At 49.6% G+C, this 27,478-nt stretch overlaps 8 protein-coding genes across 8 annotated transcripts; 3 read left to right on the forward strand and 5 right to left on the reverse strand.

The window, feature by feature from the left end:
* Nucleotides 1-491: 491 nt before the first annotated feature.
* On the forward strand, nucleotides 492-3,194 carry BDV27DRAFT_131296 (putative MFS transporter). The gene is made up of 5 exons (XM_032067603.1): nucleotides 492-566; nucleotides 780-1,216; nucleotides 1,286-1,597; nucleotides 1,683-2,274; nucleotides 2,353-3,194. The coding sequence occupies exons 2-5, from the start codon at nucleotides 1,071-1,073 to the stop codon at nucleotides 2,935-2,937; spliced, it is 1,635 nt and encodes a 544-aa protein (XP_031925635.1). The 5' UTR covers nucleotides 492-566; nucleotides 780-1,070; the 3' UTR covers nucleotides 2,938-3,194.
* A 168-nt stretch (nucleotides 3,195-3,362) lies between these two features.
* Nucleotides 3,363-5,846, reverse strand: glnA (glutamate--ammonia ligase). The gene is made up of 6 exons (XM_032067604.1): nucleotides 5,577-5,846; nucleotides 5,457-5,489; nucleotides 5,271-5,363; nucleotides 4,526-5,030; nucleotides 4,048-4,469; nucleotides 3,363-3,984 (listed from the first exon to the last, which is right to left on the reverse strand). The coding sequence occupies exons 1-6, from the start codon at nucleotides 5,577-5,579 to the stop codon at nucleotides 3,967-3,969; spliced, it is 1,074 nt and encodes a 357-aa protein (XP_031925636.1). The 5' UTR covers nucleotides 5,580-5,846; the 3' UTR covers nucleotides 3,363-3,966.
* A 4,419-nt stretch (nucleotides 5,847-10,265) lies between these two features.
* Nucleotides 10,266-13,071, reverse strand: BDV27DRAFT_16682 (RNA polymerase II mediator complex middle subunit MED1). Its single transcript, XM_032074287.1, has 2 exons — nucleotides 11,151-13,071; nucleotides 10,266-11,084 (listed from the first exon to the last, which is right to left on the reverse strand). The coding sequence occupies exons 1-2, from the start codon at nucleotides 12,798-12,800 to the stop codon at nucleotides 10,425-10,427; spliced, it is 2,310 nt and encodes a 769-aa protein (XP_031925637.1). The 5' UTR covers nucleotides 12,801-13,071; the 3' UTR covers nucleotides 10,266-10,424.
* A 190-nt stretch (nucleotides 13,072-13,261) lies between these two features.
* Nucleotides 13,262-14,189, forward strand: BDV27DRAFT_166086 (uncharacterized protein; the record flags this gene model as incomplete). Its single annotated transcript, XM_032074104.1, has 4 exons — nucleotides 13,262-13,357; nucleotides 13,413-13,890; nucleotides 13,943-13,973; nucleotides 14,026-14,189. 4 exons carry the CDS (start codon nucleotides 13,262-13,264, stop codon nucleotides 14,090-14,092), a joined length of 672 nt encoding a protein of 223 aa, XP_031925638.1. The 3' UTR covers nucleotides 14,093-14,189.
* BDV27DRAFT_16691 (SOS response-associated peptidase) lies at nucleotides 14,026-15,753 on the reverse strand. Its single transcript, XM_032074313.1, has 3 exons — nucleotides 15,636-15,753; nucleotides 15,030-15,567; nucleotides 14,026-14,968 (listed from the first exon to the last, which is right to left on the reverse strand). The coding sequence occupies exons 1-3, from the start codon at nucleotides 15,660-15,662 to the stop codon at nucleotides 14,277-14,279; spliced, it is 1,257 nt and encodes a 418-aa protein (XP_031925639.1). The 5' UTR covers nucleotides 15,663-15,753; the 3' UTR covers nucleotides 14,026-14,276.
* A 179-nt stretch (nucleotides 15,754-15,932) lies between these two features.
* On the forward strand, nucleotides 15,933-17,501 carry BDV27DRAFT_166092 (TPR domain protein). Its single transcript, XM_032074105.1, has one exon. It carries the CDS (start codon nucleotides 16,041-16,043, stop codon nucleotides 17,391-17,393), a length of 1,353 nt encoding a protein of 450 aa, XP_031925640.1. The 5' UTR covers nucleotides 15,933-16,040; the 3' UTR covers nucleotides 17,394-17,501.
* A 323-nt stretch (nucleotides 17,502-17,824) lies between these two features.
* Nucleotides 17,825-22,410, reverse strand: BDV27DRAFT_146870 (40S ribosomal RACK1 domain-containing protein; the record flags this gene model as incomplete). Its single annotated transcript, XM_032070648.1, has 10 exons — nucleotides 17,825-18,250; nucleotides 18,461-18,778; nucleotides 18,875-19,001; nucleotides 19,165-19,232; nucleotides 20,088-20,497; nucleotides 20,575-20,936; nucleotides 21,306-21,326; nucleotides 21,580-21,880; nucleotides 21,960-22,086; nucleotides 22,222-22,410. 10 exons carry the CDS (start codon nucleotides 22,408-22,410, stop codon nucleotides 17,825-17,827), a joined length of 2,349 nt encoding a protein of 782 aa, XP_031925641.1.
* Nucleotides 22,411-22,692: 282 nt separating this feature from the next.
* On the reverse strand, nucleotides 22,693-27,384 carry BDV27DRAFT_131309 (uncharacterized protein). Its single transcript, XM_032067605.1, has 3 exons — nucleotides 27,315-27,384; nucleotides 24,623-27,082; nucleotides 22,693-24,547 (listed from the first exon to the last, which is right to left on the reverse strand). The coding sequence occupies exons 2-3, from the start codon at nucleotides 26,954-26,956 to the stop codon at nucleotides 23,309-23,311; spliced, it is 3,573 nt and encodes a 1,190-aa protein (XP_031925642.1). The 5' UTR covers nucleotides 26,957-27,082; nucleotides 27,315-27,384; the 3' UTR covers nucleotides 22,693-23,308.
* Nucleotides 27,385-27,478: the final 94 nt, after the last annotated feature.

A 27,478-nucleotide genomic window follows, 5' to 3' on the forward strand; every position in this document is an offset into this window, starting at 1 on the left:
ATCGAAGCTATCTGAATGAGTCATTTGGTTTTTTTCGACTGCTTATATTCGTGCCTCTCCACAATCTCTGCCATTGACATTTTTCTAATTCGATTAACGTTTGGGACTTCGGGTTGATTGATTTATGCTTCTGCGTTCCGAGCTTCTCATTGGTGGATCTGCTTTTTTTTTCCCCTTCTTTCCGCCGAGCATCGGATGGATTGAGTCGAGAACATTTCTCCCTACTACTACTTTTGCTACTGCTTCGTTCAATCTGCTCTTCTTCAATGCCTGTTGAACTTCAACTCTTGATATATTATCACCACTGCTGAATATCCCTAGGCCACCTGCGACCAGACGATCAAAGCGCGAGACGGGTATTCTATTGCTGCCCCACAATCGGCACCTCGGGTTCAAATTAAAGTTGGATATTAAATCCAAGCTATCGAGCTATCGATAATAATTTTATCAATCACTTCCAGCGTCGAACCCCTCTTCTTAATTAAGCAATCAATCAATCAATCAATCAATCAATTCATCAACCAGACCAATTAAAAACAATACCCGCAATGACTCTTTCTTTTCAGGTATGTCTCTTTTGCATCCATTATTGAGTTGACTCGGGGGCTCGTTATGAGCCATGGGAGCTACACTACCACAGCCGAGGATATGCGAAAGCTCACGGGTTTATCCGTGTGTTGCATATTCATTCTGCCGCAAATCACACTGCAAACGAAAAAAAAAAAAAAAGGGGGGGGGGGAGAGAAAAAAGATAATTCTCATTCTAATTTCATTGTTAGGGCTGATTGCGAACGAATCAAGAAAAGCACTCGGGGAACTTTCCGGTCTAGACGATCAAAAAGTTTCTTGTCGGCGTGCGGGGTTGTTTCCCGACAACCATTTGCGGAGTTTTAATCCTGCTCTTTCGTTGCTGTTGCTTGAAGTTTTGAACTTCTATTAACCTCCTACTTTTTTTTTTTCTTCTTCCTTTTTTTTGGGCGTCCCATTCTATCCTCAACCTGAGATAGAACTTCGTTTGTGGCGTCGTTGGTGCTGCAGGATCATATCAGATCGCAGTATCATAGGTCAGCATGTCTTTAGTTCAATCGCGACCCCCATCCGAGGACATGGGTAAACATCCTGATAGTGGAGATATCCGTGAGCAATTTCGCAACAGCCGCGATGATGGGGAATCGGGCAGCGAGCCAGATATTGCCGACATCGAGCGCATTTACAGGTATGCCCTCTCCCTCTCATCGGGGAAGAAAAAAAAAAAAAAAAAAAGATGTATCTAACAGATTTCTAGGAAGCTGGATTTTCGCATCATCCCTGCCTTCTGGGTACTTTATTTCCTCTGCGCAGCCGTCCGGTCCAATGTTTCACTCGCCCAAACGATGAATATAGACACCAATCACACTATTTTCGATGTTTTGCACGTAAACGACCACCAAGTCTCGACCGCTCTCGCCTTATTCTATGTGTGCTATGTCCTTTTCGACCTGCCGTCGAATCTAATCATGTCCAGACTCAGTCCACATGTCTGGATGAGTCGCATTGTCATTACTGTCGGCATCATTGGCACCTGCATGACTGCCATGAAAGCCGCCTGGAGTTTCTAGTATGTCACCGACACTCCTTGGAGCTCTACCTCTGACGTTTAAACATCTAAGGCTATCCATGATGCGGTAACTAACTTAACCTAGTCTTCTCCGTCTACTCCTTGGTATCGTCATCGCGGGCATGTGGCCCGGCATGGCCTACTACCTGACCCTCTTTTACCCTCCGTCTCGAACGGGGAAGCGGATTGGCCAATACTACACAGCAGCACAGCTTTCCGCCGCAGCTGTCGGCCTGGTCTCGGCCGGATTCCAAAAGATGGACGGTGTCCGAGGCTACGTCGGGTTTCAGTGGATGTTCCTGGTATGGGGTGTCATAACAATCGCCGTCGGCATTCTCCTCCTCTGGTGGCTACCAGACCGGCCCACACCTCCAGGCGAACAAGCCCCGAAGAAGAAATACCTACGGTGGTTCCCACGCAGTCCACCTGCGCTGACCGGCCGGGACGCTGAAATCCACTATCACGACCTGAAGCGCGTATACCACCGCTCGGCATGGACGCTCCAAGACCTCATCCGCGTGTTCCTCGACTGGCGCCTGTGGCCCCTCCTCATCATGTACTTCGGTGTAGTAGGCGTCGGCATCGGTGTCCAAAGCTACGCCACAGTAATCATCAAAGCCATAAACCCCAATCTCAGCGGAATAGACCTCAGTCTCCTCTCCGCCCCAATCTGGCTCGTAAGTGCCCTCCAACCAGCACCACAAACCCAATAATAACAACATCACCATAAAACTAACCTAAAAAAAAATCAACAGATGGACCTAGCCGCCATCCTCCTGGTAACCCCCTTCTCAGACCGCTTCCACCACCACCGCGCCATCTTCTTCTCCGTTCCTGTCCTTCTCCAAATCCTTGGCCTCCTCCTCACCACCTACGCCGGCACAGACACCAACTCCTGGCCCCGCTACGGCGGCCTCCTAATCGTCGGCTTCGGTCTCGGCCCCACAGTCCCCATAACCATGACCTGGACCACCGAGATCTTCCAACCCCGCCACGGCGAAGTCGGCGTCGCAGCCGCCTCTGCTATCGTCTCCGGTCTAGGCAACCTCGGCAGCATCGTAACGACATATGCCCTATACAACGGCTGGGCCGAGGACAGCGCGGCGCCCGGCCGTCTCAAGTTCCGGAAAAGCAATCTAGTCATGGTGGGCATTCTGTGCGGGAGTATCCTCGCCGCGGTGTTGATGCAGATCCTTGTCCGAGTGATTGATGGACGCAAGAGCGATGAGAATGACCCGGACAAGATCATGGATGGTGCCGCTAGACGCGAGGCACAGCAGAGGGGTCTCGATGGATTGGGCTCGAGTGTATTTTCTCTTTTCAAGAAGAGGAACAACTAACTAATCGGTCAATCATTGCGTACATACACTAACACTATATATAGTATGTACGTTACATTTTCCCATCAGGGTTTACTGGCCTGACTAAATAGTCAGGCTGGGTTGACTTTTGGTATGATCCATTGGCAAAAACTAATACATGTATTTATACCTACATATCTACATCTCGTTAACATAAAGATGTTAATTCTAATAGATAGTTAGTTAGTCTAGACTATACTTACTAACGATACGAAATACAGCTCATCGTGACAAAATCCCAACTCCGTGAACGTATAACTTGTGTCTTTACGATGAACTTGATAATAATAATAATAATAATCATCCAGATACCTTATGTCTAAAGGAATTGAATATTGAAAGAGCTACGTGAGCGATATGGCAGGCTTGTATGGATCACGCGATAGCCTTTGATCCCAATTATGTAGAACCATGACTTGCTAGTATAGTTTCTATTCATTGCTGAGACTTCGCTAAACCAATGACCGATCAAGACATAGGGACAGAAATAAAAGAAATTAGGTCAAGTGCTGATCCTCAAGTGGGTAGGTGACCTGCCACAACGGTAGATTGATTATACCGAGTTGATTGTCAAGCTCAGCGCAGCATTACTTCGACTGAAACCATCCAAAGAGCGATTGGTTGTATTTGATACACGATAATACTATGACAGTGATTGCTCCTTTCCTTCCTATTTCCTAAACAGTTGTTCCATTCCTAGTGATTGTCCAATTCACTGTGAACCTTCTATGTTGTTGTTGTTGACGTAACACATAACCCACATAACAAGTAACGAAAAAGATGTAATTAGAATATAAACGGCATGGGGTAATGAACGCAAAGGCAAGCTCTGGCATCTGAGTAAAAGAAAACCTGAAATACCATCGTGAGAAGAAAAAGAAAAAGAAAATCTATATGTGCTCCACACCGCCAGGCTGCTCTCCTAGTTCGATCCCAACTGACGCCGGAGGGTATACGAGCGCTAAGAGGAAACAAAAGTCTTCACGTTTTTATTGGTAATTAAGGTATCTAGTTGCCACCGCAAATCTGGACGCAATCCGTTAGCTCCATATTCAAATCGGCTCGACGTGCTTTAAGATAAGAACTTACAGTCTCAACGATGATACCAGTGATTTGGTAAGGGCAAGCATTGCTGGCGGGACGGCGGTCCTCGAAGTAACCCTTGCCATCCTTAGCCACCTGGCGAGGAATACGAATGCTGCCACCACGGTCGGCAACACCGTAGCTGAACTTGTCAATGCTGCCAGTCTCGTGACGGCCAGTGAGACGCTCCTCGTTACCCTCACCATAGACAGCAATGTGCTCAACGTGACGGGCCTCGAACTTCTTCATGTAAGCCTCAATGGCCTTCATACCACCCTCAGCACGAGTGGCAGCGTTGGAGACGTTGGTGTGGAGACCAGCTCCGTTCCATTCACCCTTGATGGGCTTGGGCTCGAAGGAGATACGAACGCCGAATTCTTCAGCGACACGGTGGAGGAGGAAACGGGACATCCAAAGCTGGTCACCCACTAAAAGAACTGTTAGAGCCGAAATACCGTAAATGAATCAAGATGATATAACTTACTCTCGATGCCGGAGCAGGGGCCAACCTGGTACTCCCACTGGGAGGGCATGACCTCAGCGTTGATACCAGAGATGTTGATGCCGGCGTACAAACAAGCGCGGTAGTGGGCCTCGACGATGTCACGGCAGTAAACCTTGCCAGTTCCAACACCGCAGTAGTAAGGACCCTGGGCACCGGGGAAACCGCCCTTGGGCCATCCGTAAGGCCAGCCGTCGTTTCCGAGAAGAGTGTACTCCTGCTCAAGACCGAACCAGAACTCCTCCTTGGCGTTGACCTCCATCAGGCGGTTGGCATCGTGGCGGTGGTTGTACTTGTTGGGAGTTCCATCGGAATCCCAGGTCTCGCAAAGGACAAGGATGTTGTCACCAAGACGGAAAGGGTCGGGGTAGATAGCAACGGGACGGAGGTAGACATCGGAGTTGTCACCAGGGGCCTGACCGGTTGAGGAACCGTCGAAGTTCCATTCGGGGAGTTCGTCAACGGACGAAACGGCCTTAGAGAGAGTCTAGATAGTGGAGTCAGCAATCCAAAGTCTCCAAATCTGATCACGTGATACGGGTAGGCGCAGGAACAGGGTGCATCGGATCACCGTGCGCAGGGCTTATCAGCAAAGGAGTCAAGATAACAATCTTCATCTCTTTGCGTCTGTGCGCCCTGCCATCCAATGGCCCCAACCCATACTTCCGACCCGACACACGATCCAGCGGATAAGATTGTAGGATGAAGGTCATGTATGAATACATACCTTGGTCTTGCTGCGGCATCCACCGACGGCGTCAATCCAGATGTACTCAGCCTGCACGGATCCGCGCTGGTCGAGGTTCATGTACTTCATGAGCTGTTGCCAGCGCAAGTCAGTATGTTTGTTTCCTCAAAGCCGGGAAGACGGCTGAAGAAAGCATGATAGCAATCAATGAGAAGTGTAACGCACATTCTCCGTGTTGGAGATGGTTGTTGATTCAGACTGTAGCGATGAGTCACGAGTCAGCACTTATCCGACCGATAACGAGGACCACAACGCGATAACGCGCGAGATAAGAGTATGACTTACCATGATGAATTGATGTGTGTGAAGAGTATAGACAAGAGAAACTTTTTCTTTTCAAGATATCTCAGCTTGCAACGGATGCAGAGCAGAACCCAATAAAATCTTCAACTGCTTAGAGAAGCTTTGTTCTTGCGATCGAATAAAGACGAAAGCGGAACGATGATCTGAAAGATCGATTGGAAAGTAGCGAAAGGAAGAGGAAAGGAGGAGATTAAAAGCAAAACGAGTTGAAGGGAAGGGAAATGGGTAAGTATACGGATAGAAGGATAAAGACGTAAGTGACAATGGTTCAGTGGGTGGGGAGGCGATGCTTTAAATTTAAGAGAAAGAGAGACTCTCAATCCATTGTAGCTTTTTTTGGGGGAGGGGGCAAATTCATCCTAATTAGGTATAGGGTGGTTTCGGCTTGAAAATTACGGTAATGGCACCGGTCGATATTCTCGGTTGCTGGGCACCGCGCCGGTAAATTGAATTTCCCACTGAATTTTCTTTTTTTTTATTTTTACATTTTATTTCTTTTTTTAATTTTTTTTTCGGCTGCATAACTGCCAGACTGGTTTCACTCTGAATTCAGGTAGCCTTTTTTTTCTCCTAATTTATTATTATTATTATTAACAAAATCACTTTTTATAGCTCAAGAATCTAGTGAATTTTTAGAAAATGTACGTGTAGTTTTGTAGACTCATTCTGGTCTGATGGTTGGCATGGAATTATCATTTTTGAATTAATTGTTGAAAGTGGATGCGTTGTTGTGGTGTTTCAGAAAATTCAAAACCACAAGGAAAAAAAAAAAAAAAAAAGCCGCAACCCACAATTTGTGGTGAGTGTCTGGACACTGAGAAGATGCGGCAAGGCTGCAGCTAAGACAAGGGTTGCTCTCCGCCATTCAGTTCCCACAACCATTGAATGGATCAGGTACTCTCCTATCTGAGAATATATGACAAGGTACTAAGAGCTACATGGGGTCAGTTGGATAGCCTCCCAACCAACATGAGATAGGCGTCGGCTAGATGGTTCTATCTTCCTAATACACGGTGGATTACGAGGTTACTGCCCAAGACCGCACCTCAGGCACTCAATAAGACTCCCTAATTGGGTAAAGAGATGGAGCCATCATGGATCCGACAAAAAAAAAAATGACTCCCCCTTTCCTCCTTTGCGCCGATACAGTTACTGTAGTTCACTGGAAAAAATACAAGGATGCAAGTAATGCAGGTATCTGCAACCAGGCAAATAGGCAGAGTCATTTTGAACAGGCCAGTCCAATGCGATAGAATGGCTGTGAATACTAATCACCGGAATCTCCCTCGACGGCGCTTGGATATCTAGCCCGTATCTCTCTTCCCCAGATAATCGCACCCCACGCCACGGTGATCCGGACGCCTTCTATCGATGTTTAATTATACTTCCTCAACATGTTCCATGCATTGTGACTTCCCCTTTTCAATCATTATCAGTCGGCTGACCAGGCCTTGGATACACTCCCACCGCGATGAACGAGAGTTGCCTGACTGTGGCTTTTAGATAGCGGCGCGAAAAGCTGTTGCTAAGAGGTATTATCAACCATTAATCGACGACGGTGCATATCAGCTGCAGGACCCGAGTATCTGTCCCATTTATTTTGAACGTTGCATGCAACTAATAGTTCTGGACTGACACCCCATTGGTAGATCGGGCGCATGGCTTATAGCAAGTCATATGGGAGACTGGTTCACGGATTGGATATCATTCGTTCCTTTCTATTTAAATGACTCTCTCTTTTTCTCTCAATATGTGCCTTGTCATACTGACCGACAGAGTTCCGGGATCAGATGAACAGACATTCTGGAAGGGCATTGGTAGGGTCTTTCCGATAGGAATGTACATCTACATGTACATGTACATACAATTGATGCATATCAAAAATCCACGGTGCCAGCGACTTATCAGAAGGATTCCTTATCAATGCCCCTCAAAAAGAACACCCCGCCATAGTCGCGTGGGTGGATCATAGCGCGTCTGCCGATTGATTGCTATGGAAATTAATAGATTTTGCTTTTTATTCCCTCCTATCTATTTTAGAAGACACAAAAGATACTTCCTTTGAATTAGATCCTTATCTTACTGGACGACAATTATCAAGTCCCTGTCTATCAAAAGGAATAAAGAAAACGAGAAATTCTCGACGATCACCCAAACCGGCAATATTACACCCAGCCGGTAATTCTCAGTACCGAAAGTGAAAATGGGTAAATTTACAGAAAATAAACCTCCACAGATGTGGGGCGTGGCAAGAAATTCTCGAAAAAGGCGAGCAAGAGAAAGCAAAGTTAAGCCGCCCCAAGTCCCCGAGACCGGCCCAGATGGTTAGTCAGGGTTATTCTTAGAGGGAATTTAGGCGAGGGATTGGTCCGCCGGGGGAAACTGCGGTCTGCACCGCCTCGAAGGGCGTGGAAGAGGGTCAAGGCAGAGGGGGGCTCTGGTTGTCAGGATTAAGTCACTTCAACCTCACAACTGGTTGGGGTGTACAAGGATTCTCCAGAACGTCCCCCCGGAGTGGCGATCTTCTTGGAATTGTATCATTCTTCCGTGAGAAATGTACTACAGCAAATGATAGGCGTCCGTGGTCGGGAGATTCAGGAATCAACTGCATCATGAGTGGCTGAGAGAGTTTAGAATCAAGAGGGGGGAACAAAAAGAACAGTCTTGGGGGAGGTTTCGGTTCAGCCCTGTAGTAGTTGACATCCACTGCAGGAGAAAGAGCGATGTATTCTTAGTACTAGTCTCCCCCTGCTAGGATGAGACTGTGAGACCCGGAAGGGTTATTATTAGTTCGTGGTGAAACGAGAGACCAGAAAAGAATAGATTCGGTCTATCAAATGTAATGTTGTAAGTATTGTATTGAGGTCTAGATATTCTATTCGGAATGATATCCACTCTCGTCAACCCCGATCTGGTCGGATGCGCAGCAGGCAACTTCAGCCCGCCGTAGGCCGTCAGCCAGTCATAAGAATAGAACATGTGGCGCAGTCTCTAAACCCAGGAGGGGTTTAGCGCCCTCCCGCAAGATGTTCCCAGTTTACGGGCTATTGAACGTGCAAGTCGCGAATGAATGCGTCATGACTGACATCTGAAAGTCTCGCTCCTGTGATACCGAAAGGCTGGTCGTGGAAAATCCCTTTCGACCTCGGATAATACAGCCCGAAGTGAGTGACCGCCATGAATATCCCTCACCGACACCACGATCTAAGCAACTTAATCATGACGAAGGGGATGTCTGTCATCCAATGACCGGGAAATCAATAATGATATTGAGGGGATTAGAGTAATAGTTGTGATTGACCAGCCTGATAATGAGTAATGGCTTCAGTCGCCAACCATGTTTTTCCCTGTGATGCTCCGCATTCTGGCTGGGTCCCTTATCGTCGTGTCCTGATTGGCCCTGGACCGCCGTCCATGACAAACGCCGCTGACTGGATTCGGCCCGAATCGTCATCGCTCGCCTGGAATGCCTCAGGTTGACGACAGTTGAACATACATGGAACAATAGCTTGGAGAAAGTCCTCCTATAGTATGAATTCATCTTCAGGACCAGTCGATCAGCCAAGAAATCTGCGAGTCACATTGTATCGCTTGGCGAGGGGATTCCAAAGTCGATTCATGACCACATGTCATCACTTAATCGACTACTAGCCGTCGTCGTCGTCGTCGTCGTCGTAGTAGTAGTAAGTGACGGGAAAAAAGGGAGCAAAAAGAGAAAGAACGCAGAAAGGGATAGGAATAATGAAAATCATTCCACTACAAATTTTAATTTCATTGATCTTTGTTCTGTAAGTCTTGTAATGAAGAATTCCAATGAAATTTTTAATGCCTCATGCCCCGTCAACGCATGCAGAAGAATCCCAATGCATATTTTTTGAAACCCTCGATGGATCATTTTGTTTTAATGAGGTATCTAGTCTGGTAGGGTAATTCGCGCAGTTGATCATGGAAATTTATTCTTCCAGCCTTTGGTTTTATTTTATTTTATTTTAATTTTTTAATATTTTATTTTTTTTCATTTTTTTGGGTTTTCTTCTTTTTGTAGCTTCCTCTTCTTTGGGATGGACATCGACGGGAAGATTTTCGGGATACCACGAAGCAAAGAGACACTTGACAGGTCATTCCCATACTTGTTATTCCCTCATGGTTTAGATAATGGAAAACCACCAAACGGTCTTCTTGCAGTGGTTGTTCATGCACTGGGATGTACAATTAAATCCCTCAGCCCTGGTATAAGGCAGCCAGGCATTACACTAGCCGCCTCCACCGCCATTTCCATATGGGTCGGAACTTTATTTCTTGGGAGCAACAACAGCAACATTCATTCTGCGTCTCGCAGGTCTGGGCATATGTATGTATGGAAACGTGTAAAGCTACAGATCTCCATCCCACCGGATCTTCTTTCCCTTTTCTTCCCATTTTTCACGGATTGCTGCCCGTTGGGTTGTCATGTTCCACGTTCGATCATTTTTTCGCCAACTGCGCGTGGACAGGTAATACTAGCAACGGATGATGCTATCTCGTGAGAGAAACTGCGCTGGCATGGTAGTCTTGTCGTAGTTCCCAGAGAGCTCCCATGGCAGAGCTTCGTAGATCGGGGATAGAGTCCATGCAGGTACAGCATCGATTGCTGGGTTAGCTCCGGACAGGGAGATGGGTCTCGTCTGCAGAGCCTCAGGTGAAGATCTGGTCAAGCCTCAACTGATCCGCTGGAGGCAGGGCACCACTTCAGCGGCTACCAACCGACAGCGTGGTCGAGACAACCCTCTCCACTCAGCGGCAGCGGCAGCCGCGGCTACCCAACCAATCCGGGATGTGTGACAGGTATTGTCAACGGCTCTTTCGCTGCTGCATCCATCGTAGGATCCATTCCACCAGTGTCCCGATGTCTTGAGATACTTCCAGCACCCGGGCTATCTTGTTTTGTAGTTCAATCACTTCGTTCTTCTGGCCATCGGTCATTTGCACGTCCATATCTCCAAGGCTACTAGAGTGGTCCAGCAATCCTGTCATGTCTACAACCGAAACGCGGCCGTTCAGACCAACTTCCAGACTAACGGAAACCTTGCTTATAGTAGTTTTTTCCTTGGTCGATGCGGCAGAACCGGGTGGATCGTTTACCGTGAAAAGTAACATAACGACGGGCGCTTGACCAAGCTGTGTCCGCAATGTAACGTCTACTTTAACCTCATCGGCATCGTCGTCGAAATTTTCAGCGTTCAACTTAGATGTGTGCTTCCCTTTGTCCGTTATGATCCTGTCCATGTTATGGAATCCCTTCAGTAACCGATCGAGTTTTTTCTCGTTGGGATCATTGTTGCTCAAGGTAATCACATTTTTCTTTGGCTTCCCTGGTTCCGTGAATTTCAGCTGACTAGCCGGACTCTTTGGGGAGCCTGTTTGGGTATCCTTTCTGTTATCGTCATTCTTAGACGGGGGACTGAAAATGTTACGAATCATGTTGGCTAAAAACGCATATTGGCGCAGTGTCTATAGGGAGAGAGAACAAAGAGAATCAGTAACGTCTTTCATCAGTAAATTTGCGATTGCACTCACTGGAAGAATATCTGCAAGCTGCCGTGGGTGTGCAAATGGGATGTCACGCATCGTTCGTCCAGCAACAGATTCAAAGGGTTGGAAAGTGTAGCTATGTTGTTTAGTACATGGCTTGCCATCCTGATCAACAGTCTGGACGGTCATCCTGCGCCTTTTGCGACCTAGTTGGGATGCTTCCTCAGGCCCAAGTCCCATAGCTCCCGCCGCTGATAATGGTGACCATCCTGGTGCTAAGAGTCCATCGTAAGTTACCATCTTAAACTCTTGTGGCATCTGAATGCCCAGATGTCTGTATATGTCCGAAGCTGCCAAGATTGGCAGTTCAAGGGGTGGTTCCATTCTCGCAACAAAGCGCCGATTCGGTGCGGCACCTAGCATGCCTGAATCAAGCACCATTGCATCTTGTTGGCCCTGGGTAGGAAGAGTCGCCGGTGGGTCTGCCCAGTTAACAACAGCAACATCAGACCCTCCCATCTCGTTCGATGACGACGGTTCGTTCGCATTGTTGTTGTTCATGACTGTAAAGACCTCGGAGTTCACCCACTCTTTGGACACACGGAGCGACGGATATCCTTCTTCACATTCTATTATGATGTTCCATTTGCCATTATGGTTCCCGGATTCGCCATCCATCGACGGTTCTGACGGCTGATCTATAGCCATGTCATCAGGGGAAGCCTTCTTTTGCTTGGCATCCAGGACGCGTGCTTGGTGGACCCAGTACTCTAAGTTGAGGCCAATCCGGCCTCCTTGATGCAGACACGGCTGGCCAACCCAACCGCTGCAGAGGTGATCGTAGATACCAGAAAACTTGCGGTGATTTCCTTCTTCATCCCAAATGCGCTTCAAGCTGTCGTAGAGGCCTTCTATGGCCTCAAAGCAGTTGACTTCTTGGCTGAGTCTGTCATGCTTCGCAAGCCACTGTAGATTCTCATGGAACTTAGTCAAAGTTTTCCAAGAGCTCCGTCCCCCATCTTCAGGGGATTCTATCAAATCACGCTTTAGGACAGCCGTAGCTTCCCGACGCTCACCGTCAGTAGCTTCTGGCGTTGCGATATTCAGGCTGACATCCTTCACGGTGTTCTGCGCACGGTAGAACTCAATTTCAAGGTCGACAAAGTTTCCCGCAATACTGAGACTATCCTCCTGCCAGATCGACTCAAAGCCTTCAAGCTGGCCCAGTCGCTCAATGCCTTCCCTGCACACTCCTCTTCCCGCGACTCGCGTCCGTAGAAGCTGAACCACGTCCTCAATGTGTCTTCTCCGTTCTTCGTCGCTGTCGCGCGCACTTCCGAGTTTCAGGCCTTGCATACCGAGTGCCTGAATGTCGCTGTCATGCATACCGGGTGCTACTAAAGCGTCATGAACTGCGGGAGACGGGCTAATCCCGCCATAGCCACCGAGTGCAAGAAGAGCCGACGGGGAGCTGAGAGTGACGGGATCGTCAGCCCCAGTAGCTGCAGCCAGAGGTGTGGCGTTCTGATGTGTCGAAGTCGGCTGATGGTTATGAGCATGTCCCGAAGCAGATGGGGTCCTCGTTGATGGTGATTTATGCGATATAGGTCGAGCCATAGGCCCAGAGGGGCGGGGAGAAGAAGTCAGATGGGTCGGCGTTGCGCCGGGATTTTGCTTGGAAGATGGAGTTGCCATTGTAGCTGCTCAATACGATGAATTCAAGATGTAACCAGATCAATAACTAGACAAATGCGGAGTATCACGCATGAAACGATAGCAGCAGTTCGATTTGAGCCTCTTCTCAATACTGCACCGCTGCGCAGTTCATTATCTTCTATCTGACGGGCTGACCGGGCAACACCATGCAATTGTGAAAACTCACTAGACTATCAAAAGCATCGCCAAAGTATGAAGGTAGAGAATGGAAATTGGGAAGGCCAAAGAAAAGCGAAAAGACTGTTTTATCAACCAAAACAACACCCAACTCTATGGATTTCCGGTGAAGGAACTATTTGATGCGGAATGACTTGCGGCCAGAACGCGGAGTCACATGAGTTTGTTGTGTTTGCCTCCGTCGTCATAGGTAAATCGAAGATCGAAGATTAATCCTTACCTTCAACTACTTCAACGACTTACTCAATTGAAGTCATTTCAAAATGTTTGCCTTTAGGACTTTCGCCCGTAATACTCCTAGTCTGTCAAGATGGTCACAGGTCCGGAGTGTCTCGACATTAGAAGGTCATCCCCACATTGTATGTTTGCAATTGAGTTGATATATGCTATGATTGGCACTCACAATTTATCTAGTATGTTTTCCCATCTAATGGAAGCCACATCTTGTCATTGTTGCCGTCAGAGCCTCCAAACTCTAGATTGTCCATTGGCGTCACCTCTAAACTGCCCCCTACGACGGACTCCTTTAGGGAGAACCCAGAATTCCTGAAGATCCTACAGGATGTGGTTTCCGAGTATGGCCACCAGGACCCGGACGCTGTCTCCCAAGCCCAGGTGATGGTGTCTACATCCGGCGCTAACCTGGGCTCTGGTGGTGTCCTGTTGACGGGTGGACGTGCCAGAAGACGGCATAGTGCAGCAGATTCCAGCGGTGGAGCGAGCGGCCAAGGTGGTGCTGGATCTGCCGGGCGAGGAGGCTGGATACACATTTCGGACAACCGGCGGCCACCTGAGTATGGCCGGATCGCATGGCCCGAAGATATCTTTGGAAGTCTTGAGGTCGATGGTGACGGTAGTTTCGTGGGAAGCAACGGAAATTATCAGCCAAGTGGTACGGTGTTTCTGTATAGAATGTTCCAGGGGGGCGTAGCTGACTTCAGTAGGTACTTATCGGATCGTGACTCGAGACGGAATGTAAGTCACAATTTCTTGAAATGGCACCGAACAGTACTAACAGCAGATCTAGTTTGGGGTTGAGTCCATTCCTTAGAGAAAAGTTGGTACAGAGGCTGCGTCAACAGGGGAGTCAATAACGGACGCATTGAGATACCATGTACATTATTCGACTGTATTTTATTGAACTTGATGATAACTATAGCTAAACTGCAGGCCAGTTTGGTTCGAATCGCAACTCACATCACCTCATGACGAGTTAGTATTGCAGGGCACAGTCCGAATAGCACATATCATTCTATTCGTTGATAGAGGCAGAATATTTCAGTTTGAGAAGAACTTTGTGATTGGCTGAGATCCATCAGCTTTCTTCGCGTTCACCTTTTTCATGGGCTTTTCATTATGAGTAGCACTTCGCATCTTCTTTCCGACAGGGCTTGTCTGTTGCTTCGATACTGGGTTATGCTCTGCGACCTTCTTTGACGAAGGGGTGAGCGGCCCTGTTTTTGGTTTCTTCATCCCCTCATCTGCTACCTCTCCAGGCTCCTCGGGCGTGCGTTCTCTCTTGATGCCCGCTGCTGGCTTGGGTGCATTATCCTCGCTCCATTCACCGCCCTTCGTTGGACGCGGATCGTCTTCGTTCTTGATTATATTTTGATCCGTACTGCCATCGCCTTCAATTTTGACACCCGACTCGGTCTTTTTCTTTGCATTTGCGAAGAAATTCGCAATATTACTCTTGTTTTCCTTACTGCTCACCGGTACAATGAAGTCAGGGGAGTTGTTTCCAACCTTGCCGACCTCCTTGGGAACGGGATAGCATTCCAACTCGCCCTCGTACGGCTTTAGCACAGACTGCAGTTCCTTCGACCACGTCGTCCGATTCGGATCCAGCCAAATATTCATCGCCTCACTAGTTGGATCAAGAATCACCGGCATGCGATCATGAAGGAACCTCAGGTAAGGGTTTGAAGACGTTGTAATAATCGTATACGTGTAGAGCTTCTCATCCTCCCCTTCCACAGCAAATCAGCCTAACCACCAAATAACCAACCCAATATAGGTCCACAAACTCACCTTCATAAGAAACACAATCCCACAACCCAGCAAAAAGCATCAACTCCCCATCCTTCCGCTTCACAAAATGCGGCACCTTCTCCTTCCCCCCAGGCCCCTTCTTCAACCACTCATAGAAACCCTGACAGACAACCACACACCTCTTCTTCCGCTTCATGGACGTCCACATCCCGCGATCCTCGACCAGCGAGTCATCCCGACAATTGATCGTCCGCATCAGCGACCCGTAGTCCGGTTTCCGCTTCGTCCAGAACGGGACCAGTCCCCACTTCATGCTCTGGATTTTGTAATGGAGCTGGGAATGCAACTGTTCGTCTTTCCCTCCGGCCCTATCCTGGGTACGTGATGTAGTGTGAGGCCTACTGTCGTCGTCTTCATTTTGTTCCTCGCCGTGTCCGGAGGGATATATATCCGCGCGATAGACGGCGCCAAAGCTCCCCGGGGCGAAGTTGTATGTCTCTCGGATCTCGTCATCGGAGGGAGCTTCGTCGACCTGGAGGCCTTGTTCTTGGAGGCGCCGACGCATGAAGGCCATGCGCTGTTTTGCTTGTTAGATACCTAGTTGTCTGCCTACAGAAGTTGAGCATGTCGAGGGACATGACATACCACGCCGAGGGCATATCTACCACACATATTCAGATCATTAAAGAACAAGAACCAGTAGAAGAAGGATTTCCCTTAAAATTAAATATTAGTCGCTAGCTACAAGCCCAATCTAGGCAGAGATAGAGAAGGGTGCCTGGAATAGTAAAGAGAATCGATAAGAGTGCGACGTCATACTACGACGGGAGCTCCGACCAATAGGGATGGAACATGGATTTTAGTTCTTTTCCGCAATTGAATTCTTTCTCCTACATTTACTCTCTTCTCTTCTCTACTCTACACTCTTTCACATACACACTCCCTCACACCACCAACCAATTCAATCCAATTTACCAAATCACACAATCTACTACAACCCCCCCCCCCCCAATGCCGAACTAACCAACTAACCTAAAAAACCAAACCAAAATGTTCACAACAACCACCCTTCGTCTCCCCAGAACCCTCACTTCAACACTCACCCGCCGCCTCTCAACGCTTCCCAAAACCCCCCGCACAAGTCTCAAAACCAACCTCCAACCCTTCCAACTTTCACAAAAGAGATCCCTCTCGACCTTCCAAAAATGGACCCTCGGCCTTAAACAAGCCAAACGCGACATCTGGCGCAAAAACCCCATCCTGCTCCCGCTCGCGCTCTTCTCCGCCGCAACAGCCACAGCTATATTCACCTATATCGCCTATGTCGAGTACACGCGCGTCGGCCCCCAGTACCACAAGTTTCCACCGCCGGTGGCGGAGGCGCTCCGCACGGCGGTCTACTACACGGAGGTGGACCTGAGTCCGCCAAAGGCGCTGCAGGCATACAAGGAGGCGCTGCGGATTGGGATTGAGATGGGGATGCATCCGTTTTCGGACGAGGTGGTTGGGATTAAGATACAGGTAGCGATGATGCTTGAGCGCGCAGGGTTGGCGAAGGCGGCGGTGGAGGTGTTGGAGCGGACGAAGGGGGAGATTATGGGGTTTGTGGAGGGGAAGGATCGCGGGGAGGGAGTGATTGGGGTGAAGATTGAGAAGGAGGATGGGGAGGAGAAGAGGAAGGAGTTGGAGGAGTTTGAAAAGCAGCAGCGGGATCGGGTGCTGAAGAAGGCTGTGGGGATTGAGATGAAGCTTGCGGAGCTGTATTCGAGTGATTATATCCAGGATGAGAAGAAGGCGGAGGCAGCGCAGGTTGCGGCTGTGGAGTTGTGTTTGAAGGAGTTGCATCGGCGACAGAGTTTGGGCCTCCCTGTTGGGGGTGGGTTGGAGGCTGATAATACTGAGGGGTGGCTGAATGTTACGGAGATTGCGACGGCATTGACGGATCTGGCGGGTCGGTATACGGCGCAGGAGAACTATGAGCTTTCGATTCCGCTCCAGATGCGGGCGCTGGATCTGCTCCATACTGAGGAGGGGGTTACGCCGACTTGTAAGCAGGTTGTGCTGCTGAATAGTGTTGCTGGGTGCATGGCTGGGCAGGCGCAGAAGCCTATTAGGGCTGAGGATCCGAAGAAGGCTCGGGAGCAGCTTTTTGATGCTGCTCAGCAGTGGGCGAAGAAGGCAATTGACGTTGCAGCGAAGATTCAGCCTCCTGTTCGCGATGAGGAGTGTGATACTTCTTGCGTGGCGGCGACGTTCAACCTGGGTTGGCTGGCGGAGTTCCAGGGTAAGGCGAAGGAGGCCAAGAGGCTCTACGGAGAAGCCAAGTCGTTGTCGCAGGGTCTGGGCTTTGAACAGGGCGTCTCTATGGCCGAGGCTGCTCTTAAGAGGCTCGCGAAGGAATAGATGAGCGGAGGCCTCTGTACCATAGACCCATGACATGTACAATATGATATAGCTAGTGTATGGATAGATGGATATGAAAAGTCCGGCAGGACATGACAGGCAGTCTTTACTTGGATGAACACGGCAGTGACAGATATAGTACGATCACCTTACCCTAATGTATAAGCCCCAGCAGTGCTTTTAAGGTATTTTTTGTCTTTGTATTAGAACATGGCATGTCTTCCTTTACAAGATCCCAGACAGTCGGATTTTATGAATCGAGTAAGCTAGACATGTTTAGAAAAACTTCGGGTCCGGTTAAGGAACGCCGAAGTGCTTCATTGCTCGTGGCTCATACATCCCAACCAATGCCTGCCCTTTTTTGTTAAGGAAAAATAAAAAACAAAATAGTTATCTTCCTCTCATGCCCCTCACCGATGGGTATTCATCATTTATGCCCTCGACATGACACCCCAGGCACGGATCTTGTTGTCAGTGTAACCAGCGAACAGAGTCTGGCCGTCAGCGCTCCAGGCCAAGCTGACACACTCGGGCTCGCGGCTCTTCTTGCCCTTCTCGATGTACTCGGGCTTGAGCTCATCAACCTTGCTCTTCTTCTCGAGGTCGAAGATGGTGATGCTGCTGGCGGTGGCAGCGCAGAGCCAGTAGCGGTTGGGGGAGAAGACGAGAGCGTGGATCTCATCGCCGGCGTGGAGGGAGTAGAGGTGCTTGGACTCGTTGAGATCCCAGAGCATGGTGGTACCGTCCTTGCCACCGGAGGCGCAGAGGGAGCCATCGGGGGAGATGGTGACGGTGTTGATGTAGCCAGAGTGACCGATGTGGTCGGTCTGGAGGCGGCAGGAGGCGAGCTCCCAAACCTAGTAACACAGTTAAGATTAGCTGTGAACACACTTTTCCACGTGCAGGTGCAGAGAAATAGCATTGAAGTGTTGAATGTTCATCAGGGTATAGGTGATTGTTGGTCTCATGGCCGTAAGGCTCTGAAGTAGCAAATACGTTTTATACAGAAACATCATTTGAACAGGTCGAATTCGGTGAAGGGTAAAAGCAAACAGTCTGATGCTTACCTTGACGAGCTTGTCCCAGCCAGCGGAGACGATGACAGGGTTCTGGGGGTTGGGGCTGAAGCGGACGCAGGAGACCCAGTCGGTGTGGCCCTTGTCGGTGATGGTGAACTTGCAGTCACCGAGGGTGTTCCAGAGCTTGATGCTGCGGTCACGAGAAGCGGAGACAATCTGGCGGTTGTCGGCGGAGAAGGAGACGGAGAGGACGTCGTTGGTGTGGCCAACGAAGGTACGGGTGGTCTCGCCGGTAGCGAGCTCCCAGAGGCGGAGAGACTTGTCCCAAGAGGCGGACAGAGCGTAGGCACCGTCGGAGGAGATCACCTATTGGATTCGCAAAATCCACATGTCAGCCCAACTTCCTTTCGCACCAAGTCCCCCGCGATATCCACGGTCTTCGGAAGGATTCGGTATGCATACACAGTCAGAGACGATGTGAGAGTGACCCTCGAGGCTGCGCTTGGGGTAACCGTAGGCCTGCTCGTCGCGGGTAAGGTTCCAGATGATCAGGGTCTTGTCGCGACTGCCAGAGAGCAGCATGTTGGGGCTAGAGTCGGAGAAAGAATCATGTCAGAAACCATGTTATCCAGAATCAAACAACCAATGCCATTTCTCGAATTTCTTCATTACTGAAGATTTTCACACATCTTTCTTGTATGGCTTTCAAAATTTCTTTCTTGTCTTTGATATCGGATCCGGAATTCCCTTACTTCTCCAAAGAGGTGGCAAGGGAAGTAACCCAGCCATTGTGACCCTCGAGGGTACCGCGAAGGACCAGCTGCTCAGCCATGATGACGATGGTAGGGGACCGCGAGAGGGAGAGAGGATGAACGCGGGCGGAGCAATTGTCGTTGACTCTGAGGTAAAATCCCAGCGTTCGAAGATGGAGGAGCAGAGTCGGCGTGCCCGCCTAAGCCCTAACTCCCTTACCGCCCTCTGTGTGCGTGGTCACATGGAACCCTAACATAAGCGAGTCACGTGTGGCGGTTAGTTTTCTTAGTTTTCTTAGATTCTGGTTCCGATAATAGTGGATCCTCAAGCAATATAATGCCATTCGCTATTGGTATCTTAAGAGATGTAGCTTCCATATTGCCTAATTGGTTTTACAGTATGCATCTCTCTCTCTCTTCACTCCGTGATCTTGCCAATTATTCGACAGAGCTCACAACTCACTACTTTTGTGATATATCTACAATAGTACACAGTCTTTTCCAGTGGAAATATCAATCCTCTTGACCAGTAGTACTCTTGTTAATGACAGCTGAAGACGTTAAGCATATACCCCAAACAGGCAATGTAACTCGATGACTCGGGAGAGGATGTGACAAGCTGTACATCAGCGACTATATAGATATACTAATCACATACCGAATAGTTACTAGCTGTCATGTATCCACCAGTATCTGTTATGCTTTTACAACCTATACAGACATGCACTAGATACCAAGTATTACACCACACCAACAGCACATCCTCAGAGCACTAAAAGAACCAAGATAACAAAAGGCATCTAACACGAATAATGCATAAATTCCCTACACGAACCAACTATATAGTACAATCCCAACCCAGTATGCCTTTATACAAAACATCTCTCTATACAACACCCTAATCTACATCACGAATCAAACACCTGGACATTCGGCATGCGACCAAGTCCCGCACCACCCGTCTTCTTACTCTTGGCAGCATGGAATCCAGTCGCACTGTTATCCTGCACATGCTGTCTCAAAAGGTGCAAGACCTCCGAATCAGCCCAGCGAGACGGAACGGGCCGGTAAGCAGCCTTATAGGCACCGACCGTCTGGGCCCATTCGCCGCTCTTAGCCCCAGTGCGCTTCCAGGTCTCGGTGGGGGTATCCTCAGCGACGTTGCCCTCAGTAGGAGGGTCCTGCGTCGCCCAGTAGTAGATATCCCAGTCGTTCTCGTCGAGGAACCGGTCATACTCCTGCAGCTGCTCCTTGTTCATCTTGGAGAGATAAACATCGGCGAAGGTAGAAAGCAACAAATCGGACTCGAGGATTCCTCGCTTCCGGCTCTGATCTATTCCATGCGCCTATATCAGTCCCCATAGATCTTCCAATTAGGAATTAGTAATACTAGAAAAATGGTATACTCACACAACAACCTGGCCCGAATAGTAGAAACATCCTCCCCACTGCGCTTCAGTGGTTCAACTTTAAAAGTAATGCCCTCCATCTCACCTACGCCCAGCTCCGGCTTCTGCGCGCCCGTCTCCTGGCGCCCACCCGTGAAATGCTCTACCTTTCCGGGGTAGGGATCCGCCGGCTTGTAGTTGGGGTCGACGGCGCTGACAAATTCCGGCGGCACGGACTTCTCCCCGGCCTTGGGGAAGTCCCTGGTCATGGTAGAAGTCGTATTGGGCACATATTGGTTGGGAGGCCGGTTGGTCTGGTATTCGCGGTGCTCTGGCGCTGTTGAGGGAGCGCGGCCGTTATCGTCTTTGGGATGAATTGCCGAGCTGCCGAAGGAGCGACGGGCGAGGGTTTTTCTGAGGAAGAATGGCGACGTTGAGGGTCGCGCAAAGCGCTGGATGAGTCTTGGAGCGGACATGTTGACTCTGCCGGTATGTTTGTTGCAGGAGAGCTGTGTAGGAGAGAATTGTCGCTGAGGAGGATCGGAATTGTTTCTTAGTTCACCATGACGGGATTGACATCATCCGGAGATTTTGGAGGTGCTGTTTGTTGTGTTTGCATGCTCTAAACACGGCCAACTGGAGTTGTGTATTACAAAGATTATATTGAATCGCAGGGAGCCGGCTATGCACATGGTACATATGTACAATATGTACTAATGGATTGGTCTTTTTAAAGTCGGAGTAATCCATTACATCACCCTCAGTTGTCTAACGCTATCGTAGGATCATAAAAGTATTCAAACAGTATACCGTGAGATATATCCGGGACTACGTAAAGTCGAAACCACACTCAACAGATGCATAGAACTCCGCATTTTGTCATGAGAACAAGGAAACTACAACGCAGAGTGCCTTTCCGCTCAGTCCAGGCACTTCGAAACAGGGACCGTCTAGATAAGATGCTTGGATCTGCAAGTAGTCGTAGCCGTCAGCCGAGTGGTAACCATCCGCAACCAGACATACATACCTGAAGTAGGCCCTCAGATAAATGACCTGCCAAACGCCCAATCCAATCAGCATTCCCATCGTGCCAAACGCAAACCATTTCACACGCTCATTGGTACTCTCGTTGGTGTCACGCAGTTTCTGCTCACGCGCACGAAGGTATTCCATTTCGCTAACGATTTCTTGCACCATCTCCTCAATGCGGCGGAGATCAGTCTCGAGGGGCTTGAGCTTCTCATGGTCCTGAATGCTAGACCAGTCGCGAGCATCGGCGCCAATGTCGACATCGAGTTCAATTGACCGATAAGGGTTCGCAACACCGGCTGCAATAAACATCAGAAAGTCTATCCAAAAGTCCAACAAGAATAATAGTCAAAGGCAGGAACAGGCTAAGTGACATACACCGTCCTTCAAGCTTGTTCTCGAAGCACACATCGAAAGCAGTATCCTCCGAAGAAGTGAATGTCTGGCGAGTCTCGCCTACAACGTCCCTCGGGCGACCGTGGTCATTACCCAGGGCATCTTTGATCTAGTTTCCAAGAAGAACGATTAGCGAATCCGCTCCTGATTCCCTCCAGCCCGACGAACACCAGTCCTACGAAGCGGGCTTCATAATTCACCGCAAATAACCATTGACCGAGCATAGGGGCGTAATGCGACATACATGCATGTTGACCTTCTGTCCATCACCCTTCTGGCCGCTCACAATAGCTGTCACGACGACAAGTTGGTCCTTAAAGACGAAGTTGCGGATACATCGCTCGTTCTTTCCGCTCACGGCGGGCAGGTCGAATTTCAACGCGGCGGAAATCTGGATAAGACACAAGAATAAAATTCCGAGGATAGACCTCATGGTAGGCTGTGATGTCCTCATTGCCGAAGCTAGATTGTCGCTGTGGTCGACAGTGAGGTCTTGGAAATTGACAACAAAGCTCGGGAGCTGCCATTGATGCCACGCCGCGCTCAAGGGTTCCGGAACCGTCGGGAGAACAATGTTCCGCCATCCAATCGACCGCGCTTTTAAGAACGGATATTGATCTACTCCGTACACTAGTCCAGATCTCTAAAAAAAAATAAAAGAAAAGAAAAAAAAAATACTTGAGGATCATTAGAAAACTTTTACGGTTGTTGTAAATCGTTGGAAAATTTGGAATGAGATTAAAGAAATTAGTCATTGTGTGGCTAGCAGCTTCTTGATATCATGTACGGTTCGCCCGATTTTGCTTATGATAGTAAACGCATGAACACGGCTTCCCAGGGGAATATCGCGCAACATAGAAAAGTAAAAAGGAAAAGGAAATAAAAGTGGAAGTAAAACAATGTCCCGAGCTTAGAAGATTGAAGGCAGGATATCATTCGTTCCAAACCCCATAAAGTCGAACATGACGGGGGTACAAATTCAACAGGACAAAGTGGTATATGAAGGAAAAAGACCAACGAGTGTCGTACCAAAGCAACGAAGAAATAAGGAAGATGTATGGAAGGGAACTCGTTCACCCAAGGCCCAGATGTCAAGACTGTAGGATTTTGACCCGCGGACCAAGGAAGTAAGGAAAGAGAGAACCTGAATCAAACGAAACACAGGATGGATCGTCACATGGCTTAAAAAACGCTCTTGAAGAAAAAGAGAACAGAGAGGTAAGGAAATATCTAAAGAACACGTAGGCTAATTGACTTGAGAATGGAGATATGGAAAAGAGAGGGAGAGAGTAGGGAGTAGGGAGGGCATAAAGTAGGTTTACAAACAGGCACTAGACCTCGAGCTTCTTCCGGCGCCCGAACAGGCGCGAGAGGCTATTCACCCCGGATTCTCTACCCTTCGAAGCCATCGATGAGGAGGCTCGGGGTGCAGGAGGCTCAGGAGGCCCCGTCGTCCTGAGGAATTCAGCCAGGGCACTAGTCTCTGTTTGCCGATCTGTGACGGAGGGAAGGCTGCTAGTTCCATACATTGCGCCTCTGCTCCTCTCGGCGCTAACTTTATTTGAATAGTTAGATGGCGCTGCAGCATAGCTGTCCTGCTGTTGACGGAGCGAGGCCTTTGATAGTTTCGTAGTAGGCACCTTGTCCCCAGATGCATTGCGAAGAAGTCGCGCCTTCATTCCAAACGCACCGGATGAGCTTTTGGAGGGCATCGTGTTGACTGCAGGGGGCTGCGGGGTGGGCTCCAATTCCGGAGGAGGAACATTACGCAAGAAATCTATCAAGCTTTCCTCCTCGCGCTTGGGCTTTGGGCCATCCAGGAGCTCGTCGAGGTCCTCATCGTCATCTGAGTCAATGGCATAGGGGTCTGGCACCCTACGTTGTTTCCGCACAGGACGAGGGTCGTCCACTGGAACGGTTGGAATGTGCTGAGCAGCGGTTGGGTGCACGGTAGTTCGGTTGCCCGTGTCCAGTAGTCCTGTGCGAGACCCGACGGAAGTCAACATTGACCCGTCTTGCGTGCTAGATACCGAGGGCGCATTATTTTCGGAGAGGCCAGTTTCCAGCGAGTTCAACTCGTCTGAATCCATGGTGTCTCGGAACGGTGCAACCGCACGTGGAATGCGGCGTGCCCCTGCAGTGGGTGGACCTTCACGAATGAAGTCAATCAACTCGGTTGTGCGATCTTGATCCGCCTTTGAACTGACTGCTGAACGGGCCTCCAGCTTAGGGCCACTGCGAACTGTGCTCGACGGGGAACGTGGTGATTGGGTCTGTTGGATACTGAGAGGGCTACTTGGGCCGGTCGACTTGATAGAGTGATCGTAATCACTAGAAGACCCAGTATTTAGTTTCCGATCGGCAGCTTGTTCCAGGTTTGATGACTGTTGCGAGGTCGCAGTCGAGGGTATTTCGATAGCTTTATATTTAGGTGCGTCGGTAGTTCCCCTGGAAGACGTGTGAGAAGTACTAGGACGTGGAACTTCCTCCCCGGGAGGGGCGCTATTCTTCAGGAACTCAGCCAGGTCCGCAGTGCTCGACCTAACTCTCCAGCGAGGTGAATCAGGTTCCTATAGGAAATTGATTATCAGCCGACAAAGTCAAATAAAAGAGAGAAGGGGAGTAAGAAAGAAAATTAACCATACCTCAATTTCCCTCATACTTTTCGGGGTGAGGGTATAATGGAGAGTTTCCTCACTGCGGATCAATTCGTCCAAGCCGGTGGTGTCGTCATACGGTTCTCCAGCGAACCGATTGGTCTCGGAGGAGTTGCGCAGGCGAAGTGAAACAGAATCCCCCTGAAGACCAATGAGGCCTTTCAGCCTGCTTGAAACCTGTGACGTGGCCGACCCAGCAGTAACTGGGCGTTTCTCACGTTGGCTACTAAAACTGTCGGAGCGACGCGGTCTGGAGTAGACGGAAGAGGCTGCTGAAGTGGACGGCCGGATGACACGCTGAACCGCTGCACGTTCAGTAGCCGAACTTATCGAGGATACCCCTGAACTTGAGCGGCCGTAATGGTGGTGACTTATACCCACCAAGGGGCTTGGTCTAGGTCGAGTCCGCGAACGGTCGGAATAAGCACTTTCTCCCGAGGTGGAAGGTGGACGAGGGATCTTCTCTTCCAGGTCAGTCGAGGTCCGAGTCTGAGGGACTGAGGACTCTGTTGAAGCTCTATATGTATCAGAATCCTTTGAAACATCGTGACTGATGGCAGGCGGCGCCGGAGTGGAGTTTTCACCCCCTTGCGTTTGTGGCGGATCATCGACCACTGTTGGCATCGCTCGTTCGCTGATCACTCGGGTCGCGGTAGTCGACCTGTCATTTTCGCGATTTGCGTCCCTGCTACAGAGACGTTTCGGTCGTTGTATCGGAGCTAATTTGGGTTTTTCGCACATTCCATGTCCTTCAATCACCTCCGTGTCCGAATCGGTCTGGAAACGATCGCTCAGAGATGTTGACGAACCCGAAGTACTACTGGCTTGACTCGACTCGACTTCTACCGACACGGCAGATTGTGACGACGTAGCCATCTTATCCTGCTCCAATGATTCCTCAGGAGGGGCATCTGCCTCTGACACCTTTGACTCAGCCTTGGCCTTTGGAGGCTCATCATCTTCTTCGTGCTCATACATGGTTTCCAGCGGCTTTTGTTCGTCAGATGAGGTGGGCGATGGCCGGTCGGCAGTTTGGTCAGCTTCTGCCGACTCCTGGGGGGTAGTATCGGGCAACGACCTCGCGCGGACATGACGAGTGAACTTTGCGCTCAGTGGGGTGATGGGGGATGTGGGGGATCTTGGTGATGGCAATGTCAGCACCATGAGACTATGGGGTCGCACTTTGTGAGCCACTACTGCCTGCATAGTCTGGACCACCTCAGCACCTTCTCCATCAGACGTGAAACCTTCGATCTCCTCGACATCGTGGTCACCCACTGGGAGTGCAACAAACGCCGGGTCAATCTCCTTCGGAATCTCGATGACCGGTCTTTGTGGCAGTTCATCCCCGGTAGCTGTACTACTCTTCCGACCAGTCGAAGGACCAACTGTTGAACGGCGTCGAATAGACTCTCTGGAAACTGCTCGGGACAACATGGGAGACCGTGTTTGCCTGCGCCAGGTGCGCCAAAGACGACCCATGGTTGGGTTCAATGCTAATTTCTCCATATCCAAGTCCTCCACGACTAACCGGTTGATGGTGCTTCGTTCTGCGCTGGAGTCTGCCTCCTCGGGTCCGTCACTTGGTTTGGCGGATAGTCGCGACCGAGCTGTTTCGCCTGCTATCACCAAGGCCTGTTCACCAATATGTTCGATAATGGAAGTCAGGAAGATGGCAGCCGCCGGTGTAATATTTCCTACATGCATAGAAAACCTCGGCGAGATGCTGCCGTCATCATCCAAACCATTCTGTGCGATATACTCCTCCTCGTCATCTTCTTCCATATCTCCCAGCCGGGTATAGACCATACAGCGCAGGCGAGTCAATTTCCAGGAACGAACCAGATCGAAATCACCGTTTTGAGACATACCCCGACCGAATTGGAACTGCTCATCCTCCGGGCCACCCATATACTCTCGCAACTCCTCATCTGCCGCAGCAACCACTTGGTTTGCGAGTCGAGGTTTCAACACATCCGCCACCGCTGGTCGAATACATGTTAGTTGCGTTGACTTAGCAGCCGCCAGGATATTGAAGAGAAGATGGTCCAGAAATCCATTCAAAGCTGAAAGAGCTTCGGGAGTGACGATCGCTTGCGCATCCGAATCACCGCCGTCTTCTGCCACGAAGTCCGCGGTATTGAATTCCTGGTCAGCGGTGACGATCTGAGCGGCGGACGAAGATGCGATAAAGGAAGGCGGAGGCGTCGCTGCTGGCGCAGTCATGCGAATGCGAGGAAGAGAATCGCTTGACATGCTGTTACTCCGGGAGTGTGAGGCCGTCCGCGCCACGTCGGACTCTAAACCTTTTGTATGCTGCATCGTCGATATGAGGGATCACATACAAATGGCGGGGCTGCGCTAATCCGGGGTTCTGGGTGTGGCGGTGACGTAGTTTATCTTTTTGTTTTCTTCTATTGTTATTCAATCTGGGAAACCTGGATCATCCTGGAACCGTGAAACAATGAAATTTCGTCAGCCTTGCGGTCAATTGTACAGCCCACCTTAGGGCCACTTTTTGCGATGACTGGTATGTAGAGTGCGAGCTGACGATATCAGGCCGTCCATGGGGCGTGATGATGAAGCTCAGTCTCATATCCAAGGCGAACCCGGGGGGTAAAAAAAAGGAAACATTCGAGTTGCAGATGCTGAGAAGCGTTGGAACGGGGCTAAGACATACCCGTGTAACAAGTTCAAAAGCTCTTCACATTCATTTCGTTAGTGTACTCCGTACCGTTGGAATGGTTCCGAGGAACCAATAAGTCATTAGAAAAGGCGAACCGTAGCGGACAGACGATGTGTATCCGATCCCACGGCCAGGGAAAGCAGTAGAAGAAGGAGAGG

This window comes from Aspergillus caelatus, assembly GCF_009193585.1.
Source record: "Aspergillus caelatus strain CBS 763.97 unplaced genomic scaffold BDV27scaffold_138, whole genome shotgun sequence".
Lineage (NCBI taxonomy): Eukaryota > Fungi > Ascomycota > Eurotiomycetes > Eurotiales > Aspergillaceae > Aspergillus > Aspergillus caelatus.

Excerpts from the sequence above, each read along its gene's own strand:
- BDV27DRAFT_131296 (XM_032067603.1), top strand. The coding sequence starts at position 1,071 with ATGTCTTTAGTTCAATCGCGACCCCCATCCGAGGACATGGGTAAACAT. Across the intron at positions 1,217-1,285 it reads GACATCGAGCGCATTTACAG|GAAGCTGGATTTTCGCATCA; the intron begins GTATGCCCTCTC and ends ACAGATTTCTAG. Across the intron at positions 2,275-2,352 it reads TCTCCGCCCCAATCTGGCTC|ATGGACCTAGCCGCCATCCT; the intron begins GTAAGTGCCCTC and ends AAAAATCAACAG.
- glnA (XM_032067604.1), bottom strand. Across the intron at positions 5,031-5,270 it reads GATGCCGCAGCAAGACCAAG|ACTCTCTCTAAGGCCGTTTC; the intron begins GTATGTATTCAT and ends TCCACTATCTAG. Across the intron at positions 4,470-4,525 it reads CCCCTGCTCCGGCATCGAGA|TGGGTGACCAGCTTTGGATG; the intron begins GTAAGTTATATC and ends CAGTTCTTTTAG.
- BDV27DRAFT_16682 (XM_032074287.1), bottom strand. The coding sequence starts at position 12,800 with ATGGCAACTCCATCTTCCAAGCAAAATCCCGGCGCAACGCCGACCCAT. Across the intron at positions 11,085-11,150 it reads AGCTTGCAGATATTCTTCCA|ACACTGCGCCAATATGCGTT; the intron begins GTGAGTGCAATC and ends CTCTCCCTATAG.
- BDV27DRAFT_16691 (XM_032074313.1), bottom strand. The coding sequence starts at position 15,662 with ATGTGTGGTAGATATGCCCTCGGCGTG. Across the intron at positions 15,568-15,635 it reads GTAGATATGCCCTCGGCGTG|CGCATGGCCTTCATGCGTCG; the intron begins GTATGTCATGTC and ends CAAGCAAAACAG. Across the intron at positions 14,969-15,029 it reads GGATTGTGTTTCTTATGAAG|GGGAGGATGAGAAGCTCTAC; the intron begins GTGAGTTTGTGG and ends TTGCTGTGGAAG.
- BDV27DRAFT_166092 (XM_032074105.1), top strand. The coding sequence starts at position 16,041 with ATGTTCACAACAACCACCCTTCGTCTCCCCAGAACCCTCACTTCAACA.
- BDV27DRAFT_131309 (XM_032067605.1), bottom strand. The coding sequence starts at position 26,956 with ATGCAGCATACAAAAGGTTTAGAGTCCGACGTGGCGCGGACGGCCTCA. Across the intron at positions 24,548-24,622 it reads AAAGTATGAGGGAAATTGAG|GAACCTGATTCACCTCGCTG; the intron begins GTATGGTTAATT and ends AATTTCCTATAG.